This window comes from Scardinius erythrophthalmus (genome assembly GCF_964197995.2).
Source record: "Scardinius erythrophthalmus genome assembly, chromosome: 3".
Lineage (NCBI taxonomy): Eukaryota > Metazoa > Chordata > Actinopteri > Cypriniformes > Leuciscidae > Scardinius > Scardinius erythrophthalmus.
In genome coordinates, this window is record NC_138223.1 from 24,561,097 (window position 1) to 24,582,972 (window position 21,876).

At 36.3% G+C, this 21,876-nt stretch overlaps 2 protein-coding genes across 4 annotated transcripts in view; one reads left to right on the top strand and one right to left on the bottom strand.

Annotated features, from left to right (window-relative positions):
• Positions 1 to 612: 612 nt before the first annotated feature.
• LOC308687685 (T-cell-specific surface glycoprotein CD28) lies at positions 613 to 9,962 on the bottom strand. Of its 3 annotated transcripts, none has more exons than XM_081360397.1 (6): positions 9,927 to 9,962; positions 9,616 to 9,646; positions 4,484 to 4,515; positions 1,593 to 1,931; positions 1,335 to 1,453; positions 613 to 973 (listed from the first exon to the last, which is right to left on the bottom strand). In XM_081360397.1, exons 3-6 carry the CDS (start codon positions 4,491 to 4,493, stop codon positions 881 to 883), a joined length of 561 nt encoding a protein of 186 aa, XP_081216523.1. In that variant the 5' UTR covers positions 4,494 to 4,515; positions 9,616 to 9,646; positions 9,927 to 9,962; the 3' UTR covers positions 613 to 880. The 3 variants fall into 3 exon arrangements, with proteins under 3 accessions (XP_081216523.1, XP_081216521.1, XP_081216522.1); XM_081360395.1 differs by having other exon boundaries at positions 4,484 to 5,293; XM_081360396.1 differs by having other exon boundaries at positions 4,484 to 5,293; positions 9,616 to 9,955.
• Positions 9,963 to 10,089: 127 nt separating this feature from the next.
• raph1b (Ras association (RalGDS/AF-6) and pleckstrin homology domains 1b) overlaps positions 10,090 to 21,876 on the top strand; it is a 61,570-nt gene continuing 49,783 nt past the window's right edge. The window contains 1 exon segment of the mRNA XM_081360689.1: positions 10,090 to 10,552. The gene's annotated coding sequence lies outside the window, so the exon portion shown is untranslated.

Genomic DNA, 21,876 nt, shown 5'->3' on the forward strand with positions numbered 1-21,876 from the left:
TCCCTCCACCAACCTCACGTCTCCTCACACTCACCTGGTTTCTTTCCTAACTAGAAATACGGGGGGAGTACTCTGGGTTTCGGGCCAAAATACAGAGCTTGGAGCCCTCTCCTCGAACAGCACGCCAAATACGCATACTACTTTACTCTATCTGAGTATTTGTAAGTGTGAACTCGTGAATGGTAGGCTACTGCATTTATGAACAACAGCAGAGCTGATATCTTTCTGTCATAATGTTATTCAAAAGTACATTATTGATACTTTGCTTGTTACGTATACGTGTAACATTTCAGCCGTAAATAAATTATAAATGTTAACTAGATTGTTCATTACCTGCCTAGTGATGTATGTTTATGATGAATTATAATAAAATAATGGTCTGTATTTTTTAAATAATCTATCGCGTGTCATTATATGTTGTGAGTTTGCTCACGTGATTTAAGTTGCACACTTCAGAGCTTTTGTTAAGGGAACATAGTGAGTATGGATGATCCCTGGTTTTCCCTGGTTTATGTTGGGGCTGGTTCAGGTTTGGGATAGTAATTTTAAAGACAAAAACAAGTCCATAGTAGGTCTTCTTTTAGACAGGCAAACATATGTGTATACAGGAAAGAGATTGTTGTATTATGTTTATTTTGAAATAAATGTTAAAAAACACACACATGCCAGCAAGGCTAATAATATTTTGGCTACATGTAATAGTGGGTTAAATGAAAGTATAAAACTATGAATAAAAATAAAAAAATCAAATGTAGTTGGATCTTTCTCAGGATGTCACCAATGCTATATGCCCTTTTTAAAACATGGCTGTCTGATTTGATGGCAGGTCATATTGGGCAGGTCTTGTTGAAGGTTGTTAGACAGGCTCATACTACAGTGTCTAAAAACCCTGCCAGGTTGGATGTTGAACCCCCTGCCATTTCCGTCTGCATTCTCTGTCTTTGAAGGGAGTATCAATTTGACTGCACTTGATCTGGTTTGCAGGCATGAGAAAGGAATAAAAAGAAAAAAAAATCAATTATTGACCAAGAGCAATATCGGCAACAGCTATTATAAAATAGTCAACATTTCAAAGAACTGTAGCCAAAGTTTAAATCAGGCCTTAAATAAATAAATGCTTGTTGGCAAATTATACTGTAAAAAGATTTGCATTATCTATAATCGTTATAACTGCATGCCATTATTTAAATATAATATAATATTGTATTGATTACATGAGAGATTTTTTTTTAGCCAAATTGATAACAACTCTAATACTCTGTAATAGACTGATTTCATGTATTGAAATATGTGTGTTGAATGAGCATTTTATAAATGTAAATATAAGTATTTACCCGCAAAAAGAAAACGATGCAAGTCATTACCAGCCCATATATGGCCATGACTCCAAACGCGACCCACCAAACCAGGTGACTCTCGTGTTGACAGCGATCACGCCTTTTAAATGGGCTCTCTGTTGACAAACCCACACAAAAAGAGAAACACAAAATGTGACTTTAAACTGTACATGAAGTCATATTGGCAATTTTTTTTATCTAGATAATGCTCATCTTTTTAGTCTTGTTATACATTAACAACCATTAAAAATATACCTTCAACAAACACAATAGTTTGCGGTGTGTATGTCACTGTCTTAAATGGAGGAGGATAGTTTATCTCGGCCTCACAGGTGTACAGGTCTGTAAAATTCGTAGTCACACCGAGCAGGATGAAACTGGTACTGTTATCCATAACATTAACACTGAGATTGGCAGGGAAATCTGGGCTCTTGCTATTTATGTTGTTGGATGTATCATTTATCTTGATACAAATGGAGGTGACCATGTCTGGGCCTTTAAATAATTTGAAGTCCATTTCTGTTGCACTGAGTTCAGGGCAGGGCACATTAACATTGCTGTTCACTGCCACATGCTTAACCGGTGGGAGATTGCCTGCAGTGTAGAGAAGACAAAAGTCACATAGTTCCATCATTAACATCTCACAACATCTTAATGAATAGTATTCAAGCTTTCATTTTTCAAAACCTGAAATCTCTTATTGGTCTGGCACAATGTTAATTTACTATACTTATATTACATTATTTATTTTATACTTGAAGAAGATGTCTAATTTTGTAGAAGTGGTTATGGAATCCACAAATCACCACAGTCACCCACGTTGCAGCAGAAGATGGCTTCTGTTCTCAAGATCGCTCATAGGCTCTCTATGTATCCTATCTTACAGTTACATTGCTATTCCATTAAGTTATATGCACTTCTTTAAAAAAAAAAAAAAAAACCTATGGATATAAGAACAGTAATTTATAGTTTTGTCTTTTTAGTTTCATGGTGGTCTGAATAACTTTATGTATGATGAATGTACTCAGGCACTTACAAAATATATGCCAGAATAACTAACCCAAAGAACTGTTTGACTGGTTTCTTAATTTCACAAATCTTTCATCACAACTTTTGCCTGTAAGAGTGGAGAAATGTTGTCATAGAGACAGTTTCTGTGTGAACAAACTGCTTTGAACCTCAGGGAAAGAGTGAATCATCTTCATGAAGAATCATTAACTTTCTCAGCACTGCATTTTCTCTTGTCAGATTGTCAGTGGCAAAGCCAAACATGTCAGCTTGTTGCAAAATGTATAGAATATTTGCTGCAAGGTCCCACTTTATATGTCTTATGTACTAACGTTTAAATTAAGCATTTGATACAATGCATTTCTTGTGCACATTGTGTTTTACATTGTTTTTTTTTGTTTTTTTTTTACATGTTTTTAAATACCTTTTTAATATATATAATTTGCATCTATATAATTACACTGTTGACCCTTTCCTTACTCCTTAACCCACCCTTGAACCTAACCATACCACCAAACCTGTGTTTATCCTTACCCGTATCCCACCTCAAGAACAGCAGAAGTGTTTTGTAATACAACATGAGCACAATTTTTTCACCTACTATAAGTGTGATCTGCGAAATGGGTTCTAGCTTCATGCACTCAATTGTACTTTGTAGCCTCACAAATTAAATCTTTGTGGTAAAACTGATTGTACTGTAAATGTGTCTGACTGCATAATAATTAATTTATCCAATCCTCACTCAATCAGTTAGATTGTATTTTGATATTTAAGAAATCTAGCAACTCATACACTGGCACCAATGTATGTTGTTGCACAGATTTCAGTGTGACTGACATGTAAGGAAATGAAAAATATTTAAATTATACAAAATAAAAAAACTGAAATTTAAATGTACACATACATAACTAACTTTATTTGCTTTTCCAATAGTCAAACATTTTCTATTTATAAATAAGACTTAATTTAAATCATCAGTTCTCTTCTGTATATATTGTTGTACTGTGTTGTTGAAAATCTTCATGACTAAGTGCACTTAACCGCACTTCAGCAGCAGATTGTAGCGACAAAGTAGCAGAACATTATTTATTGTTAAACTGTGTATATTCATCATCCACACAAAAGGATATTATAGATATATTGAAAAATTGGTGAGGAAGAAGATATGAAGCAACAGGTAAAGCACCAAGATTAAAATTTTTTAAATGTCTTTATAAAATGTCTTTATATTTTGCCACTTATAAAAATGGTCTCGTGTTTTTTTTCTATTATTATTATTATTATTATTTATTTTTATTAGTAGGTTTTTATTATATATATATATATATATATATATATATATAAGCTTGTATATTTAAGTTCAGTAATTTCACTTAAATGACAATGAAAACTACCTATTAGTTGTCATTTAAGTGAAATTACTGAACTTAAATATACAAGAATATTCTAGAAAAAAATTTCAGATGGCACTTAGAGGCTTTTGCATCTGAACTCTTTATACATATATATATATATATATATATATATATATATACGTATATATGGACTCCACAAGACCTCTTAATATTAATCTTCTTAAATATGATTATTTATTTATTTATATTTGACTACCATAAGGGCATTCCCGTCAGCCCACACAAACTGTAGCCAGGGTGTAAACAAAAGATTTTATGGTATCTTGTTATTGTGACTTTACATTGCATAATTTCTACTTAAATATGCACACTTTTCCTATGAACCGAGACTTCATATCAAAATGTAGACTTTCGTTTTTAATATTTAAGTTTGCCATTACAGGCCTTTCTGCTCAAAGCTGCTTGCAGTTATAAACCCAAGGGCAATGTCTCATTGGTCCTGGTCACATTCCGTCCCATCCTAAATTAGGGTTTTTTTCTACAAAATAAAAAAATCAAAACATTCTAAAAAAGGTACTAATTCTACAGTAACTGCTTTTATTCAAGTAAAATCATTTAATATAACTAAATCAGCCATAATACATTAGATACATTATACTAGACTTCAGATACACAAAATAACATTAGATAAGACTTAAGAAAACAATCGCATATAACTTGTATGAGTGTCTATGTAACCCACTGTATTGCATTTTTAAAGTTATCACAGAATCAAGATCTTACCTTTGCACATGCTCTGTGTTTCAGATCGGGTGCTATGGAAGAGACAGAGACTTAAGAGGGTCACAGATGTCCTGAAAATCTCCATCTGTTGTATTCTAAGTCTTCACACAATGGAAGTGCTGTTAAAAACGGCAGATCTGCCTTTCGGTTTGGCACTATGGCGTGCTTGTATGGCAAATTCAGCCTTCGGTGTAACAGAAGAACAGATCGCAAGCCAAACAGGAAGTTTCCATTTTCTCCTTGCACCCTTTGTGGTTGATGTTATTTGCATGTTAAGGTTTCATAGTGCGTTTGGTAGAGATTCTCATGGTATCATACAGTAGCTGGTGTTTCCTCATTGAGGGGAGGTAGTAAAGGAGACCCCTGTAGGTGTTTTCTAGTAAACTGTCTGTTTGAGTATTGTCGGGGGGGGGGGGGGGATTTAGGGTTAAAGTGGGTTTGTGCTTGAGAGTAACAGATGCAGAAAGTGAAAGAGAGAGAGGGAGAGGGAGGAAGAAAAAGAAAGCCAGCTCCTAGAGGCTCTTCAAAGTTAAAATGACAGAAACATACACACCCTTGATCAGAAAAGGCCTGCATGCATTTTTTAAAAAGTGCATTAAAAGCATTTTCTGACTGTCTGGCTCCAAAGGTGACACATTCAAACACGTGATGTGGGGGGGGAAATGCCTTTAAGCTGATTTAGTAAATCTTCATGTTTCCTGTTTTTAATCTAGCCTAAAACTGGGTGCACGTCAGAGGCAGTGCACTTTGTGATCTCTATGGCAACCAACCCACGATGCTGACGATGATCTGTGTTCGTTGTGCTCTTTCCTTAATGGAAGGAAAGATTAATCAAGTTTCCTCTTATATTATTCATGAGCAAATTATGAGGTTTTGTGGTTCTCTTTAAATTTAGATCTAAACCTAGAACTGGTTTCAGACCCCTACATGCACTAGCACCCCCTTAAATCTACTTCCTGTGTGAACCACAAAACGTGACGACATGTTTACAGAGCCCATGAATGAGATATAATAGTGCTTCCAAACAAAAAGTATTGGAACATCAGAATGAAATCCCATGCATGTGTTATATTCTATCCAACATATAGGTGTCTTAGTTTTACAGACCTTAAAAATATTACAATGTTTTTTTTTAAATCAAACAAATAAATAAATGTGCAACCCCATTTTCAGAAAAGTTGGGACATTCTGTAAAATAGGAAGTAAAAGTTGGCAAACCACAGCCAAAAATAGAAAAATATTTATGTCATGCTCCCTTCATCAGACAAACTTGGTCTTCATCATCCCCTTCGTCTAGAAACGTCATATTTGTCCTCATATAAAATATTTTTTTTTTTCTATTTTTTGAGCTGTGGTTTGCAAACTGTTTCCTCCTTTTTTTTTAATTTTCTTGTGGTTGAGCACCCTCATTGAGTATTTCTGCCCTTTATTTGTGTGCACTTTGTGTTGAAATTTTGTGGAACATTTTGTAAAATGCTATTAAAATCAATAATCTGTGATTTGTTAATTCTCTTTAACCTTTTTTTAACTGATAAAAGTACAAAGAAAAGATTTACAATGTTTTGTACTGACCAACTTTTTTTATTTTGATGGCTGTAACACATTTCAGAGGCATGTTTCCCACTGTGTCATGACCTTTCCCTTAAGTGTCACCACCCTCCCCCCTCCCCCCCTTTTTATTTATTTTTTATTATTTTTTTTTATGAAAATGCACATTCCGAACTTAAAGGGATAGTTCACCCAAAAATTCTGTCAGTAATTACTCACCCTCATGTTGTTCCAACCCCGTAAGGCTTTCGTTCATCTTCGGAATGAATTCATGTAGTGTAACAACGCTGCGCGTCTGGGTTATACGTCACCACGTAGGCTCACTATTGGCTGACGCTGGTCATGTGTGTGATGCGTGTGACGTACAACACAGAATGCGTGACATTCATTTTTGGGTGAACTAACCCTTTAAATGGTTGTAATTCGAGACTGCTTATGGAATATGTTATATGCCAATGTAACAATGGAAAATATACATAACATTTGTCTTGTTTTAAAGAAGACATTTGGCAGATTTTTGTAGAAGTGAAATAAATTTAGAAAGTGAAACAGAAAAAAAAGTTATAGAAGTTTGAGTTTATGAAAATGTACAATGTAAAAATTTAATTATTTATATTTTATATAAAATCAAATCAAAAGCACGCACATCCAAAGCAATATGTTGCTCAAATTGGGTAGCCTAGAAATCTAGACGCACCCTAGCGGCAGCAAAAATTATTTTGCAGCCAGGGTAGTCTAGCAACTCTCCGTTGACTTTCGGAGCTGTAAAAACCTAAATTGGGTCAGGCCAATCACGTCGCGTATAGAGTAGGCGGGGCGGGCTTAACATGATGACGACAGAGTTGCGACGGTTCCCTGCTAACATTACTTTAAAACAAAGAATGGCTGCTGCTGCTGGCGAACAGTCTTTCGAATCGGCTTTGGCCGCGACTCTGGAGGACTTGGTTAAGTTTTTCTTTGAGAAAAGAGCAAAGATCGGCACTTAAGTCATTCTTAAAAAAGGAAGATGTGTTCGTAGTTTTGCCGGCCAGATTCAAAAGTTGAATCTATCAACTAACGTCAGCTCCGCTGTTGGGAAAACGCTCTGGTTGGTTGAAGGAAGCGCTGTCCTATTGCGTGCAGAGGGAATTTGAAAGACAGCTGTTTATCCCGCCCCTCGGATTGAGCCGTGTCTATGGTGAGTTGCCAGACCTAACATCTTGATGTATTGGGTGCTGGACAAGAAAATTAATAAAACATAAATTTTTATAATATTTTATTTTATATAAAATATATATTTTCAAAACATGTTGGACTCTAAAATTGCAAGAAAATGAAAGCCAAAAATCTGAACAAGTTGTGTTTCAAATTTTAGGTTGATATCTCAAAAAATTTGCTTTCAGTAAAATTTTGTTTGGGCGCAGTACCAAACTTTTTCACTAGGTGACCTCCATTTCCATATATGTTTTGAGTGATCTGATTCTGAAACATATATTTCCACAATTTTCATACAATTTTTGAAGTAGACATCCTATTCAGAAGTAGTATGGGAAGTTTGGCAGATTTTGATATGAATTCAACCTCTAATAAACACATAAAAAGGAACACGTATGTGCGCTATAGTTCGCTGCCACATCACAAATGGTGAATCTATAATTTTTTTCTATCTATCTTTTGACCTCTTGGCATGAAAACAAACTGAGATTTCTACCTTTCTTTCATGATTTTTCATGTTCATTACTATTTCAAAATAAAGGTCTGAACACGCCTTAGGAGTATGAAAATATTATTGTTGCAAATTGATAAATTACGACTCCTCTGTAATTTAGAGATTATAGAAACTAGAGATTGTAAGCTTTCAAATGATATATAGTTTGTCAAGATTAGTTTAGGTTTAGTATAGGATATTACTGTTTTAAATATGTAGGCTAATGGCTTTTGGGCCCACCGGTGTGTCTCTGTACAATCCCAATATATGCCTCCATGTCCATGGTACCTTCACATACATGCAAGTCAATGATGCATTGATGCACCCCCATACCATGATAGATGTTTGCTTTTGCAACAGTCGCTGATGAAAGTCTGGATGGTTCATTTTGTGTTTGGGATTTGTTTTTTCCAAAAACAAGCTGAAACATGGACTGATTGGACTCATCTGACCACAGCACACATTTCCACTGTCTTTGGATCATCTGATATGAGCTCTGGCCCAGAGAACTCGTCGGCATCTCTGCATAGATAGAATTGATGTTTAGCTTGCTTAACAGTATTCTCTGGATTCCCTGAATTTTGTCAGAATTATATATAGACCTATGGTATGGTGAAATGCCCAAATTCTTGGCAACCTTGCATTGAGAAATGTGATTTTGGAATTGTTTGAAAATTCTCTCATGAAATTTGGCAAAAAGTGCTGAGCCATGACCCATCTTTGCTGGCAAAGACTTTGAGCCTTTGATCGAGGCTCCTTTAACCCTTAAATGCATCATTATTATACATATTAGTGACCCTGATCTATATCTAACAAGGATGGATCTCTACCTGTCACTGTACTAGAAAACTCACATGATATTAGAGTAACTTATTTTGTTATCCTCTGGACAGATTGAGCAGATGTTTTATACCATCATCACTGCCCTCGTCAAAGCTCATATAGTCCATTCAGCATCTGGCTCATATTCACAATCTCAAACATATTCTCAAAACTATATCTTTTTCAACATCTTCAAAATCAATATTTTAAATGCTGACAGCTTCTTTACCAGATCCACCACCAAGTGACAGTGACACTACTATTTGATTGCGTTCAGTACTTGCTCTGCAGTAAATCTCTGTGACATTTCAAGTTTTGCTGATGATACTTCCTATTCTTTTTCTGGTTGCTTGCAGTAGCTATGAGTGAAACTTCACTTCATCACTTCATCATTGTTTATCAGACATTGCCACCTTGTGGAATTAAGGTGAATTGCACTTATTCAGTCATCAAAGATTCGATTATTGTTGTGCAGAAAAAATATAATGAGATCCCGGGTCACTATAGGTATGCGTTAAGGGCTAATACTCAATAATGATACCCTCAGTTCACCTGCTTATTGTGGACTGCTTCAAAACAGTTTAACTTGGATATTGTGTAATCTTTATACTTTTATTTTGCCTCTGTCCCAACTTTTTAGGGAATGTTGCAGCCATCAAAATCAAAATACAATTAAGTTAGTTACTGAAAACATTGGAAATATTTTCTTTATACCTTTGTCAGTTAAATAAAGGTTCAAGATAATTAACAAGTCACAGATTCTTGACTGTATTGCATTTTACAAAATGTCCCCACTCTCTTTTTGTAAATGGGGTTGTATTTATATTAAAAATGTATTCAAATCAAAATAAAATATATAATATTTTAATTATCAATTATATAATTACATAAACATATGACCTCATTTAAATAATGTACTATAAATAATTTAATTTATTATTAATAATATAGTTAATTGATTGTAGTTTTAGTATTAGTATTGTTTATTATTATTTTTTACTTATTAATATATTCTTAATTATTATCACTTTGTTACTAGCTTGGCGTTTGCTGTAATGAAGTGGCAAAACCTTACCGTTGATCTCATGCAGTTTTGGTTTTCTCCGCTGGGGGGAGAACGTTACTTTCTGTTAGTTCATTTGTTACTTCGTTCTCCAAAACAAATAAACTAACGTTACCCAACTAAAAAATCATTGACTAAGAATAACATCGAATATTTTATCAACAACTGAAATTAAGTTCAATTTAACAATTTCGAACAGTCGTAGAAATCAAGACTGCGTCTAAATTATGCAAAACGGGTCTCCAGAAAACTAACTATCTAATAAAACAGATGTATTTCATGATTCTAGCCGTCTCTAATCCAGTCAGTGCCATGATACATACACACGTGCTGCTGTCCGTTCCGTTGCAGTGGTGCTCACTGCAAAGCCAGTGACGTCCAGATCCAGCTCCGCCCCTCTGGACCTAATGGGTGGAGCCTGATCTAGTCCAGTACCACCTCTATGGACTCAATGGGTGAAGTTTTGTTTAGCGATAGTGTTATGGTAGGGATAGGGTGTGGTTGAACCTTCTAGTTCCACCCATTAGGTCTAGCTAGGGGGAGGTGGACGTCAAGCTCCACTCACAAGCCTCACGCCCGTTGTTCTTGCACCAGTAGCGGTCAGCTGGTGTGCTCTTGTGAAGAGAGGGGCGATCCACGCACCTCCTTATGATCGGCTGATTGGTCGAGCGCTGAATCTGGGCAGGACAGGAAACGGGACGCGAGCAACGCGCAGCAATCTCCGTTCTCCGGGAGAGAGAATGGGAGAGGAAACCGAAATGTGTCAATAGGAGACTGGAAGGATTGAATCGGGCGAATTAATAATTTGCCCTTTTGGTATCCTATATAGGCCTACTGCGCTATTCACCACCAGGAACGTGGGATATTTATCTTTAGTTGGCCCTACTCTTATAAATAATTGTTGGCTGTTTTCATTACATAGGAAAATTGCAGAGCTCTTCGCTTCTGGGTAAGTGACCACTATTATCTAATCTTATGTCTGAGACTCTTACTTGGCTTTAAGTTGTGCTGCGTTCTGTTAAAGTAGGGTTACATTTGGAAATCACTGGGGATCGCCAATATCCAACTCCAAAGAAAATGGCTCAGTTATACTGTCTGCTGTTGTATTATGTCCTTATGAGAAAATTGCCTGGACAAAAAGGCATATGGAGCCTGTTAAAGAAAGGGGTCGAATTCATCTTTGTCATTTGACAATGGGACAGTTCCCACGTGCACAAAAGCTCCCCATCATCAATCAATGAATTTCTCTGGACGGGTTGTAGTTGTTATGCAGAACTGTAGGCTATACGCTTGTGTGATTGTACGCTTTTGGCTTCATCTCCAGTTGAGTCAAAGGAAGCCTCTTGTAGTTCTGGGTGTGTGGCCGAGTAGCCTACTGTGACCAACGGATGGTCTTTCATTTTGGTCATGTTATCATGTTATCATGTTACATGTATTCACCACAACACAGGAGAATAAAAAGTCCGTCACGTGTTCTCATAAAATGCTGTAGCCTACTGTATGTTGGCATGATCCTGGGTGTGTTCAAAACATACGCCCATAAATTTCATGCCCCCTTCACCCCACGTTGGTGAAGGGAGTTGTTTTTTTCCACGCACTGTAATTACCGGTATGCTTCCATCATTTCGCTTTAAAATGAATAATATCACTTGAAACAGTGTTGTCAGCTTGCTGGTCTCCGCCCAGTCGAGCCCGAAGGCAATCGTGTAGGTCTGGATATTAAACCACACATTTCCATTCGATAATTATAAAGGGTTCATAAATTAATGAAAACAGTTTTTTGATGTTAGTGGGGGAAAGTGCAGTCTATGAAAAGATTTCCGGCATGTTTAACCGTCTTTTATTTGCGTGTCGCGTGCGCCGTCGTGCTCATTGTCCTGCTACAGTCACTCTTAGGTCATACGTGGTTTTGTCACGTTTTCCAACATCGTTCTTAATGTAATTCTTCATCCATATCCATGAATAGCCATTTAACTGGGACTATGTTATGTCCATGTTGCTGTTAAAATTGAGAGTTAAGATAATTGATGTTTAGAATAATCTTGCTACTCCTGTCATTCAGAATATGTTAAACAGGGATTGTCCCTTCCTCACCCGTTTCATGAGAAGGGGGAAACGACATGAAGACCTGTAATTTTGGGGACATTCTTTGAGATGTTATTGTTCACAGACACATCTCATTTTTTATATAGTTTTAAGTTAAGTTACTTTTTATGAACTCATAGAACATGTCTAATTAATATTGTGACGCAATTGACACATTTTACTTGCATGCTTGTAGGACTAAAGGACTGTAAAGAATGCAATGTGACCAAATTCATTGAGGGGTGCTATGCTTTTCAAGTGCTTCTGGTTCAAATAAAAGTTAATGTAGTGAGATGTTGAATCATGAAACACTTCTTTCTTTCTTTCTTTCTCAATAAGTTCTAGTGCCACTTTTGTTTTGTTTTAGTCTGTAGTCAACAAGTCAACATCCTTCATGGGGTAGAATGTGGGATGTAGTCTTTGAATGGTTGACCTCAAGAAAATGAGTACTTAGTCCATGTTTTTTCCATTTTCCTCAGTTCCTTGTTCACTACCATGTAGAGAAGGGGATGCATGGTCCTCTGGGCATGAGTGTGGACAAAGCAGTTCATTTTGTATGAAAAAAAAACAGCTGCTACTAATGCATCTCAGCAAGGCGAAGAGCTAAGTCATATGTGTGTGATCTAAGTTTAACTAAACATGCTATTACATGTCAAATTTGAGGGAGATAATCCAGCTATGTATGGGACACTTTTATACAGTACATATTTTCCAGCTTCTGGCAGCTACGTTTATTTAAAAATATATATAAAATTTCTGCTATTGGGACTTTTGCATGGTTTGAATGATTTTGATTTCTTAAGAAGTGTAAAATGGATACTTTGAGTTAGATTTCAGATGTGCACTTTTTTTTTTAAAGAGCTGGAGCTACACAAACGACTCAGATGTTAGTTGGTGTTATTTTACCAAAGCTCCCCCTTTAGAAAAGGGGGCAAACCTTCAAAGAGAACTGTAACCCTCCGTGAAACAGTCACCAGGGAAAGTGAAACCAGATAGGCCCTAAGCAAGGAACCGCAATGGAGCACCCGGAGGCCAGCGAATGCTCTGCTGGTATAAATGCTTGGCACCAGTCATCAGGTGCGCTTAGCCATTGGCTTTCAGGATTACCAGAGCCACACTCTTCACACTCAGTTGCCTCTGATTTCCCATAAGTAATTTGCCCAACTTTACCTCCCAAACAGAACTGATTTAGAAACTAAGGGAGACAGAAAAACAGATTTCAATAAATAAAAACATATTATTTTCTTTTGCATATTTAAAACAATGTGTCTGTTTTAAAATAACCTGTTTGTATTAATCTCTCATTTACTATCCACTTATAAAATATTTAATTCAGGAGAATAATTCAATCTGATTTTACAGTGAAATTGTGAAGAAAATCGATTCATTCAGGTTTTTTGTATTATTTTTTATGTGCAGAGCAGAAAAAGCTACACATTAGATTTGTCCTCATTAATAGATTCGGTGTATCATTACATAGAAATCAGGATAAGTCCTAAACGCATAGTTTAAACAAATGATCAAGGTTAAAGCATATGTGAAGAGGTACAATGCGATACTAAGTTGAAGTATTATAAACATTAACATGCTTTTTAAATAAATCTGCTTTGAAACATTGGAATGCATGTGCATACGAATAAAATTGACTTGAAAAGTGCATTTACATGGATTTTTAAAGTTAGACCCGGTGTTATTGTTTTGTCTTACAGAGGTGAAATAACAAATGTGTATTTAATCCTTCAAGTATTCAATTACACATCGTCATGTATATTTGGACAGACAGACAGGTGAATACTGTAGCTTGACAATGCAAAACCCCCAGAGTTTGAATCATTGTGATGATTCAAACATTATTGAGGTGTAGCCACACACTGACTGTCATTCTACCCCAAGTATTGACAAAGATACTGACTCCTCTGCTCTGAACACATCTTATTCCAGTGATTTTCCAAAAGAACTGGGGACCATCTCATATGATGTGGTAGAGTTCTAGAGAACTGCTCAGAGAACATTGGGAAATTTCAACTTAGGCACTACTCGGTTTGTAATAACAAAAGGCTGGAGGTGAGAATTAGGGGTGTGCACGAAAAGCCGAGTATTCAAATTATATTCACTCTCTAAGAACTATTCGGAAAAATAAAAATACTATTAGAATTTTGCTTTGCTGGCCGTAAATGCAGTGAATCCATGAAAAATCCTGAGCACACAAACTAAAACTCACAGTTATAACTAAATGCATTGGGTGGCTCTGTGGAGTGTGTAAACAAGCTGATTGTATTTGATCACAGAATGTCGTTTTCTCCCTCTAGGCGCAGTAAACATTGTCGGGTGAAACTGAGTTGACAGTCGACTGATAGTGAATTTTACCGATAAAGATATCTAGGTTGGACCACACTGGCCAATAACTGATTAATCAACCGTTAGGTTTTAAAATGGATACTGAATGAAAACAAACATAACACATAAAATAGTGTTGAACATTATTACAAAAAAATTAAAAACCGTACTGAACCTTGAAAATGTCTTGGAAAAACACAAAATCTGAAAACACTGTCTAATTGGTCATGAGATGTTTGTCCAACCAATTTTGAAATGCATTAGTAAACTTGCTAGTCTGGCAAGAACAAATGAAGTGGCTCATTTCCCAGATTCTGAACTTTCCCTCTTCCCTTCCATCTGTGTCCCAATGATGTTTGACCTCCCATGACATTAGTGATCTCACCATGACGACAGCTCTGCTTCATCCAGCTGGAAAAGATATCACTGAGTGTTCTTCCCTTCCCTCAGAACAGAATTTTCTCATTCAGTATGCTTACATTGAAGAAAGAGAGGGAAGAAATATACTGAATTAAAAGAAGACTTAATTAAATTAATAGAAGAAGGCAAGGGGAAATAAGAATGCATCAAACACAGCATCTCGTTGGCTCATCTGGCATGATGTCCTTTATTTAAAAGGCTTAAACTGTCTTGAAATCAGCTGTAAGGCCATGACCCTGCTCTGAGAGCGAATGAATGAAAGGAATGAGATGGGTCAGAGCATATCCGGTCACTGCAAAATCTTTGCTTATTTGTCCACTGAATGCACATCCAAATATGTTTAAATCTTATCCTCTTGAAAATACAGTTGCCATCTGAAAGCAGTGCATTTATATTTTTCTTTGAAAATTTAGATTGTAGGGAACAAAAACTTTAGAATGAAGATATCCTTTTTTACAATATTATATAAGAAATATGTTTCTTATTCTTATGTTTCCTTGTTAATAAAGGCTCGAACTCTCTCAAAGATTGTCAAAACAAACTGTTAGTGGGGGTTTTAGTACATACAACAAGATTAATTTGAGTGGGGAAATATATTTTACTGGACTGCACAGTTTTAAATGTAAATAGACACCAGTTTTACTGATGTATTTAAATAAAAGTATCACCTGAGGGTATCTTAGTTTTTTTTTGTTTTTTTTGTAATAATCCTATATTCCTTGTATAGCTTTTGTTTTGTTTATTTGTTGACTTTTGTTATTTACTTTGTTTTTGTCAGGAAGATCACTTTGTGCTGATGTCGTTAAACAAATGCATGTTTATGAATGGGAGAAATCGTAAAGCTCAATACGGCGTCGGCAGCTGTTGGACCAGAAATCCTGCTTTACAGTTAAAAGAGTCTGTGATTTGTAGTTAAAGGGATGGTTCACCCAAAAATCATCTTCATGTTGTTCCAAACCCATAAGACTTCCGTTCACCTTCCGTCTAATAGCAATCCTTCTCCTGGAGGGCCACTTTTATAGACCCCTGCCTTATGGGGTTGAAGCTGCATTGGTGTGAGTAAAGGATGACAAAATGTTCATTTTTGGGTGAACTATTTCATTTTTGAATGAACCTTTTCATCTCTAATTTGAAATATGTAATTATTACATTTTGATAAACAGTTACATGGATTGTTGCAGTTACCTGCATTTATTCAGCAGGATCTGCACTGTCTGGGACGGTAGTCAAGTTCACGACGACTCAGTCCTACTCAGACAGGTTATGAGTCAATGATTGGGTTTGTTGTCAGTCACAGGCTTATTTTGTACACAAGTAGGTTTATGCCCCTTTCATGGATTCACTTAATGGTGAGTGTGCAGTGCTCAGTGTCTCACACACACATTCTTGGTAGGTTCCAAACCACTAGTCACCCTCCTGTTAATCTTTTGGCCATTATGGCCATTTTATTGTGTGGCTGCTCCCAATTACACTCCCACGTGCCAGACAGGAAACTCTCAGGCCTGTTTCCAGGTCAGCCTCACTGTTTGGCACTCTGCAGTTCTTTGTGCCTGCCAGGGACGTCACTTGGCCCTTTTTAGGGGGGCTTCAGCGAGCGATTGTGTCTCCTCAGAAGACTTGGATTATTATTGTGGATTACTTGTAGCTGCAAATTGGTCGAATGGGCTTTGAGTGGAGGGACAGAAATCTGTCAGGTTTATAAAAATATCTTTGTGTTTAAAAAAATGAATGAAATGGTTGAGTATGATGGCAGAATGATGATGGAAGAATTTTTTATTTTGATTTTTTTACTTTTTTTTTTGGTGAACTATCCCTTTATGGAAGCCCTGTATCAGGCTGATTTTGGGTTCATCCAAACATGTTTCTTTCTTGTGGACAAAAACTTAATAGAATCAAAGAGAACAAAATCTGGAAAGACTTGAGCAAAATTATGGCAAGCTGTCTTTTCTGACAGGTTCATAAAACTGTATGGCGAGTGGTCATTGTATGGAAGAATTTGTAGCTTTGGAGGAGCTGGAATTGGGTTTCGACAAACCCCCCATCACTGTGGGAATATTCCATCTGTTGAAATTCCCACACAGTGTGTACTTTTTACAGCATTGAGGATCTGTTTGTGGCTGCAGAGAATCCTTAACAGTTAACAGTGTGTCTTTATGACATGACTTTATGACATGATTATGATTAATAATTTATAAACAATGAATTAAATCCAGATCACAGTGCAAACCTAAAAGAGGCCACATATTTATATAACATGCGTTAAGAGAGTAGGCCTGCTCCAGAGCTTTAACAGATCCTCATCCTTTGGTTTCCAGTGTTATAAATATCACTGTTATATCAGATCAGTGGTGTCCTATTAAAGGACGGTCGGGAGATTTTGTAGATCCACTTACCTATCCTATCTAAGATATTTCTGTCAGCATCAGTGCCATACAGTCAATACTAATATATTTTTTGCTCTATATGTTGACTTTGATCCTTTGTATTGATTGTCCAAATAAACCAGATGGTTTACAATGTTTAACATGACCGTCTGAGGTCTTCTGTTGTTAAATATTTAAAGTATTGTTAAAGTATTTTTTTAAGCATTAGGCCTAATCCTGAAAGCTCTCATAGTAGAAATGTTCTCATTTATACTCATGAAATATATGTGCTCTTATCTATAAATCTTTTATAAGATTGTTTTCTCTGTTTCAAACCTTTCTGCTGATTCATGTCGTGTGTGTGTGTGTGTGTGTGTGTGTGTGTGTGTGTGTGTGTGTGTGTGTGTGTGTGTGTGTGTGTGTGTGTGTGTGTGTGTGTGTGTGTGTGTGTGAATTGAGGCTAGTAAATCAATAACCTAGCATTAGGACATCCCTGGAGAACATCAGAAAGAGAGAGATGTCCACTCTTTAACATTTAGCTCTCAAAAAGCCATTATGTGGTATTAGTACTCGTTTCTCTCCATTTTCTGTTGAGGTCTGCAGACGAGATCTGACAGACTGTCAGCGTTTGCTATTACACTGAAAAAATATAGTTTTCAAAGTTGTAAATAAAGCAAAGATTATTGGAGTATGTTTAATAAGAAAATACTATTTCAGTCTTTCTACTTCAGAATGTCAAGTTACTTGCTGTTTTGCTGCATTGGCAAAGGCCATGTCGTAATTGCCATAATTATGAGATGACAACCCGTGACGTTCTACTCAGAGCTGTTCACGTCCTCGGACTCTGTTATTATCACCAAATATTAAGAGTAAAATCGCAATTAGTACTAGTGATGTGAAGAATGGATAATTTTCCTGTCTTAGATCTTTGAATCTCATTCAGCAAAACAAACAAAAGTTACATTTAAATGTTACACCTTACATTTTCAGTAGGCAAATTCCGCCAACATGTCTGTTTATGCAAACTTACCATATTCTGATGAGAAACCCATTATGATTAATTCACTCAACTGCTGTTTTGTCTGAGTCGTTAGTCCTTTTATTATATAACAGACGAATAGGCTCTGTACAGGAAACCGATTTGATGAACGAAAGGATGTTACGCATACTTGATCACAACAATGAACGAATAACTCTCTGAGACTTGTTATTCCGTAAGCTGTAAACTCTTGTCAAACTGTAACCTACAACTGTCACCCAACACAGTGAGTAAGTTACACATTCTACATTGATTAAAAGAAAATCAAATTTGTTTTTAATAGTAGTATTATTTTATACAGAAATAAATTATCTATAATTCAGATGAGAATAAAGTTAGTGTTAATTAAAATTAAGGAAAACAAATATATTGATCTGAAATATAGCAAATTAATTTTAAATTCATTCAGGTACAATTGCCAAACATATCTCAAGGTCTTTTTGTCTTTTTATTAATTTAATTAATAAACTAATTATATAAAACTATTGTCCATGCACTACAAATAAACTGGTTCTATGCCTTTTAAAGTCCCCGTGAACCGGAAGTTGCAAACGACTTTTCTCCAGTGTTATGACGTATTTCCAAGTGAAACGGAATATTGAACAGAGGGCAGGGTTTTACTCTAGCGCTCCGCCTCTCCATCTCTGCTCATAGCAGACTGACGGTTTGAGGGGCGTGGTTAAGCGTTTCCCAAACCAAGCCGTCAAACCTGCGTCATCAGAAAAAGACGCCATTCCAGACCCGGAAGTAACTTTTCAGATTTTGATGAAAGATTACCATGGTAAAAACATTTTTTTATATATATTTACTTGCACGGATTAATTGTTCACCACAAGACTAGTAATATGCGCTAACAAAGTAAATAGGGTCAATTTTGATTTCATGGGGACTTTAATAAAACTTATTTAAAAAATACAAGGCATTGTAAAACTTAAGACATTTATTTTCCTTTGGTGGTACAGCCTACAGACATGCACAATATAAAAAAAATTGCCTTCTACATTTTTGTTTTGCTTTTCCCTCCATTGTACCGAACTCGTACCGAACCGTGATGTCTGAACCGAGGTATGAACCGAACCGTGACTTCTGTGTACCGTTCCACCCCTAGCTAACACACATTCTTTTAATCATCTTTAATTGAGAACTTGTGAGAATCTGTGCATCTGGGTCTACTTGCCTGGAGAGGGAAGAAAGAAAAGCAATTTTGAGTTACTTCGAGCTTATAATTTGCTTAAAACTGTACCAGTCAGCTTGGGACATGCAGTCTTCAAACTTCATCTTAATGTCGTGCAGTTCTGTCTCCATGTGTGGACACTATGTTCAATCTGTCCACTCAGAAACAATAGTCAGTTCATGGTAAAGTCTCAAAATGGGGTTTTCCTCTGACATCACCTCCACTGTTTTGGCTTCTGTTCTGTGCCTCCTCACTCCTCATTTCCTGTTCGCCCTGGAAGTCTCTGTGTAGACTTTCACTGCGTTATGCTTGTGCCCTTTGCATTAAATGCTGATAGACACACCTGGTTGTCATCTGACTCTCTTTCTGTCACACAATATCAGTGTGTTAAGAGCACAGTGCATGACAATTATGTGAAACTCATCTAGATTTTCTCATGGTGCTTTTTCTTTCTTCATTATACTGATGGTCTCTAGTACTTACCAACCTAATTTGTGTAAAAAAGATTGTAATTTGTCTCTGCTTTTAAACCTTTTCTTGAACTTCCAATAGCACATACATGTTTTGCAAGCCAAGATAAACTGAAAAACAGATGCACGGTGCAGCAAAAGAATCAGCCTTTCAAAACAACTCCTTTTGTGAAGTAGTTTTCCCATCAAGCAGGAACCCAGACCATCTGACACCTGGGTGATGATTTCATTTTTATTTTTTATTTTATTTACCACTGTGTTTAAGTCGCTATGAAACGGAAATAGCGACATATCGTTTCTTCTGTGATTGTTACTTGGGCTGCAACTTAACAACTATTTTGATAATCGATTAATCTGTCAATTGTTTTATTAATCGATTAATTGGATGAAAACCCCCAAAAAATTATATATTAAAAATGTTTAATTAAAAATCTATTTTAATTGATTCCATTATTTAAAAGAAATTGTATTTTATTTACTGACCAATGCTGTCCTACAAACAATGTGTAATATAAAGCCTAAAACAAATATAGTGAATGAATGTAGTACATTATGAGCAAAAGGGTTAAAATACAAACATTAAATGCTAAACCTGGAAATACTGATTGCTTACTATTTTAAAGCAGAATTTAAAATGACTAAATTAAAAAAGATAATAAACAAAATTACAAAATGTTGACTTGTATGAGGTTTAAAGAACACACATTCACTCATCTGAACATAGGCTAATTAAATTACATTAATGGGCTATTCCAACAATAGTGCATTTACTGTTACTGCTCTCATAAATATGATATCTTGTGTTTCAAGTAGAATTTTAAGTAGCTCCGTCTGATTGATGCACATGCACCCACCACCGCTCGTTCACTTAAGTTTGTGAAGTTTAACAAGACTTGGGCCCTGTCCCAAATGGCACCCTGAGCACTCGCGGTCTTCCTATGAGTCCGCACTTTCGTGACGTAATGCCACTTTCTGCTGTGGAGCTCGCTTCATTGCGGGCTTGGCAAAAGTGCGCATCGAGGGCGCATATCGACCGTGAGCACACTTTTGACATCTAAAATGGGACAGCCTACGTCTCATGGACTTAACGGACAGGTGCACACGGCAGCCATTGTAGTCTACAAGACCGAAAGCAACATGACTGGCTGATGGTTTCCGAGCACGGCACACCGATTGATTAGTTGTTGCACCTGAGTGTAACAGATTATTGAAAAAGAAAAAATGTAGGATGAGAACTTGCTTCTATTCATTGGTTGTTTATTGGATTTTGAGATGGGGCATTTCTCTCAAAAGTGGGGGCAGATGAACAAGAGCTTGCAGGGGCAAAACATTTTGATTAAACATTACGAGGTCAAAACATTTTTTAAATGAATTGTTCACAAATAAGATCTAGAACATGTATTTTGAAAATATATAGGGTGAATTTTCATTTAATGCTGAATTTTAAGATATATTTTGTCCCAGTTCTTATCTAACAAACACTCTCTCAAACTCTTATATCCAAACAAACACGGTGTCAGTTTTGACTGTGTCAGTGTCTGTTTTGTTCATACAATGTGGATAAGCTACAACAGGTAAATTTGTCAGCAGTGTTGACACACTTCACCATGAACAAAAATAATGTTTGAGTACCAATATGTAAAATGTTTTACTCGTTGTGAAGAACTTTACTTCGACTGGTTTCATTTAACACCTGAGAACACAACACACTGAATAGCAAAAAGAGATCAGTTATCCTAAATTAAATTAGATTTTTGGTTTAAGTTTCCGGCTAAAAGTTTCAGTGTTTCTGTCAAAAAAACAAAAACAAAAAAATCATTTTGGTGCATCACTACTTTGTAACAGAAAACTATCCTATTTTGAATTTCAAAATATAGGTGAACTTACAGTTAAATCAATTTCGTGACAGTGTGTCAGCACACCTAATGAGCCCTTCGCATCATGAACAAGTTGCTTTTGTTTTATTTAGAGAGAAAATTGTATCTTTCCCATGCGTTTTACCAATGTAGACACTGAGAACGCTTCTTACGGACTGTGTAACCATGGTAACCAATATCACATATGATAAGAGGATTTTTATAATGACTCACTATTCAAATACTCCTACACCTTCCTTCATTTTTAACAACTTTTTAAAGACAGTATTTAATCAGGGAGCTGTTTTTTCAGCACTGTTGGTGGAATGTGGAGAGACTGTGTTGTTCAGTATGTCTAACACACATGAGTCACACCCCAAAGTGTCTCAAGAAAGATCTAATGAGGGAGTATTTTGCAAGGACACCACATGGTTTGCAGGTCGGTGAGCCACTGCTTTGTTATGCGGCACTCACACAGCGTCTCATGCTGCCATGTGGACAGACGGTCGGCACAGTTGTGCCTCAGTGT

Coding starts and splice junctions, on each gene's coding strand:
- LOC308687685 (XM_081360395.1), bottom strand. CDS start 4,568: ATGGAGATTTTCAGGACATCTGTGACCCTCTTAAGTCTCTGTCTCTTC. Junction 1,932..4,483: donor AACACAGAGCATGTGCAAAG/GTAAGATCTTGA, acceptor TCTACACTGCAG/GCAATCTCCCACCGGTTAAG. Junction 1,454..1,592: donor AACTATTGTGTTTGTTGAAG/GTATATTTTTAA, acceptor GTTTGTCAACAG/AGAGCCCATTTAAAAGGCGT.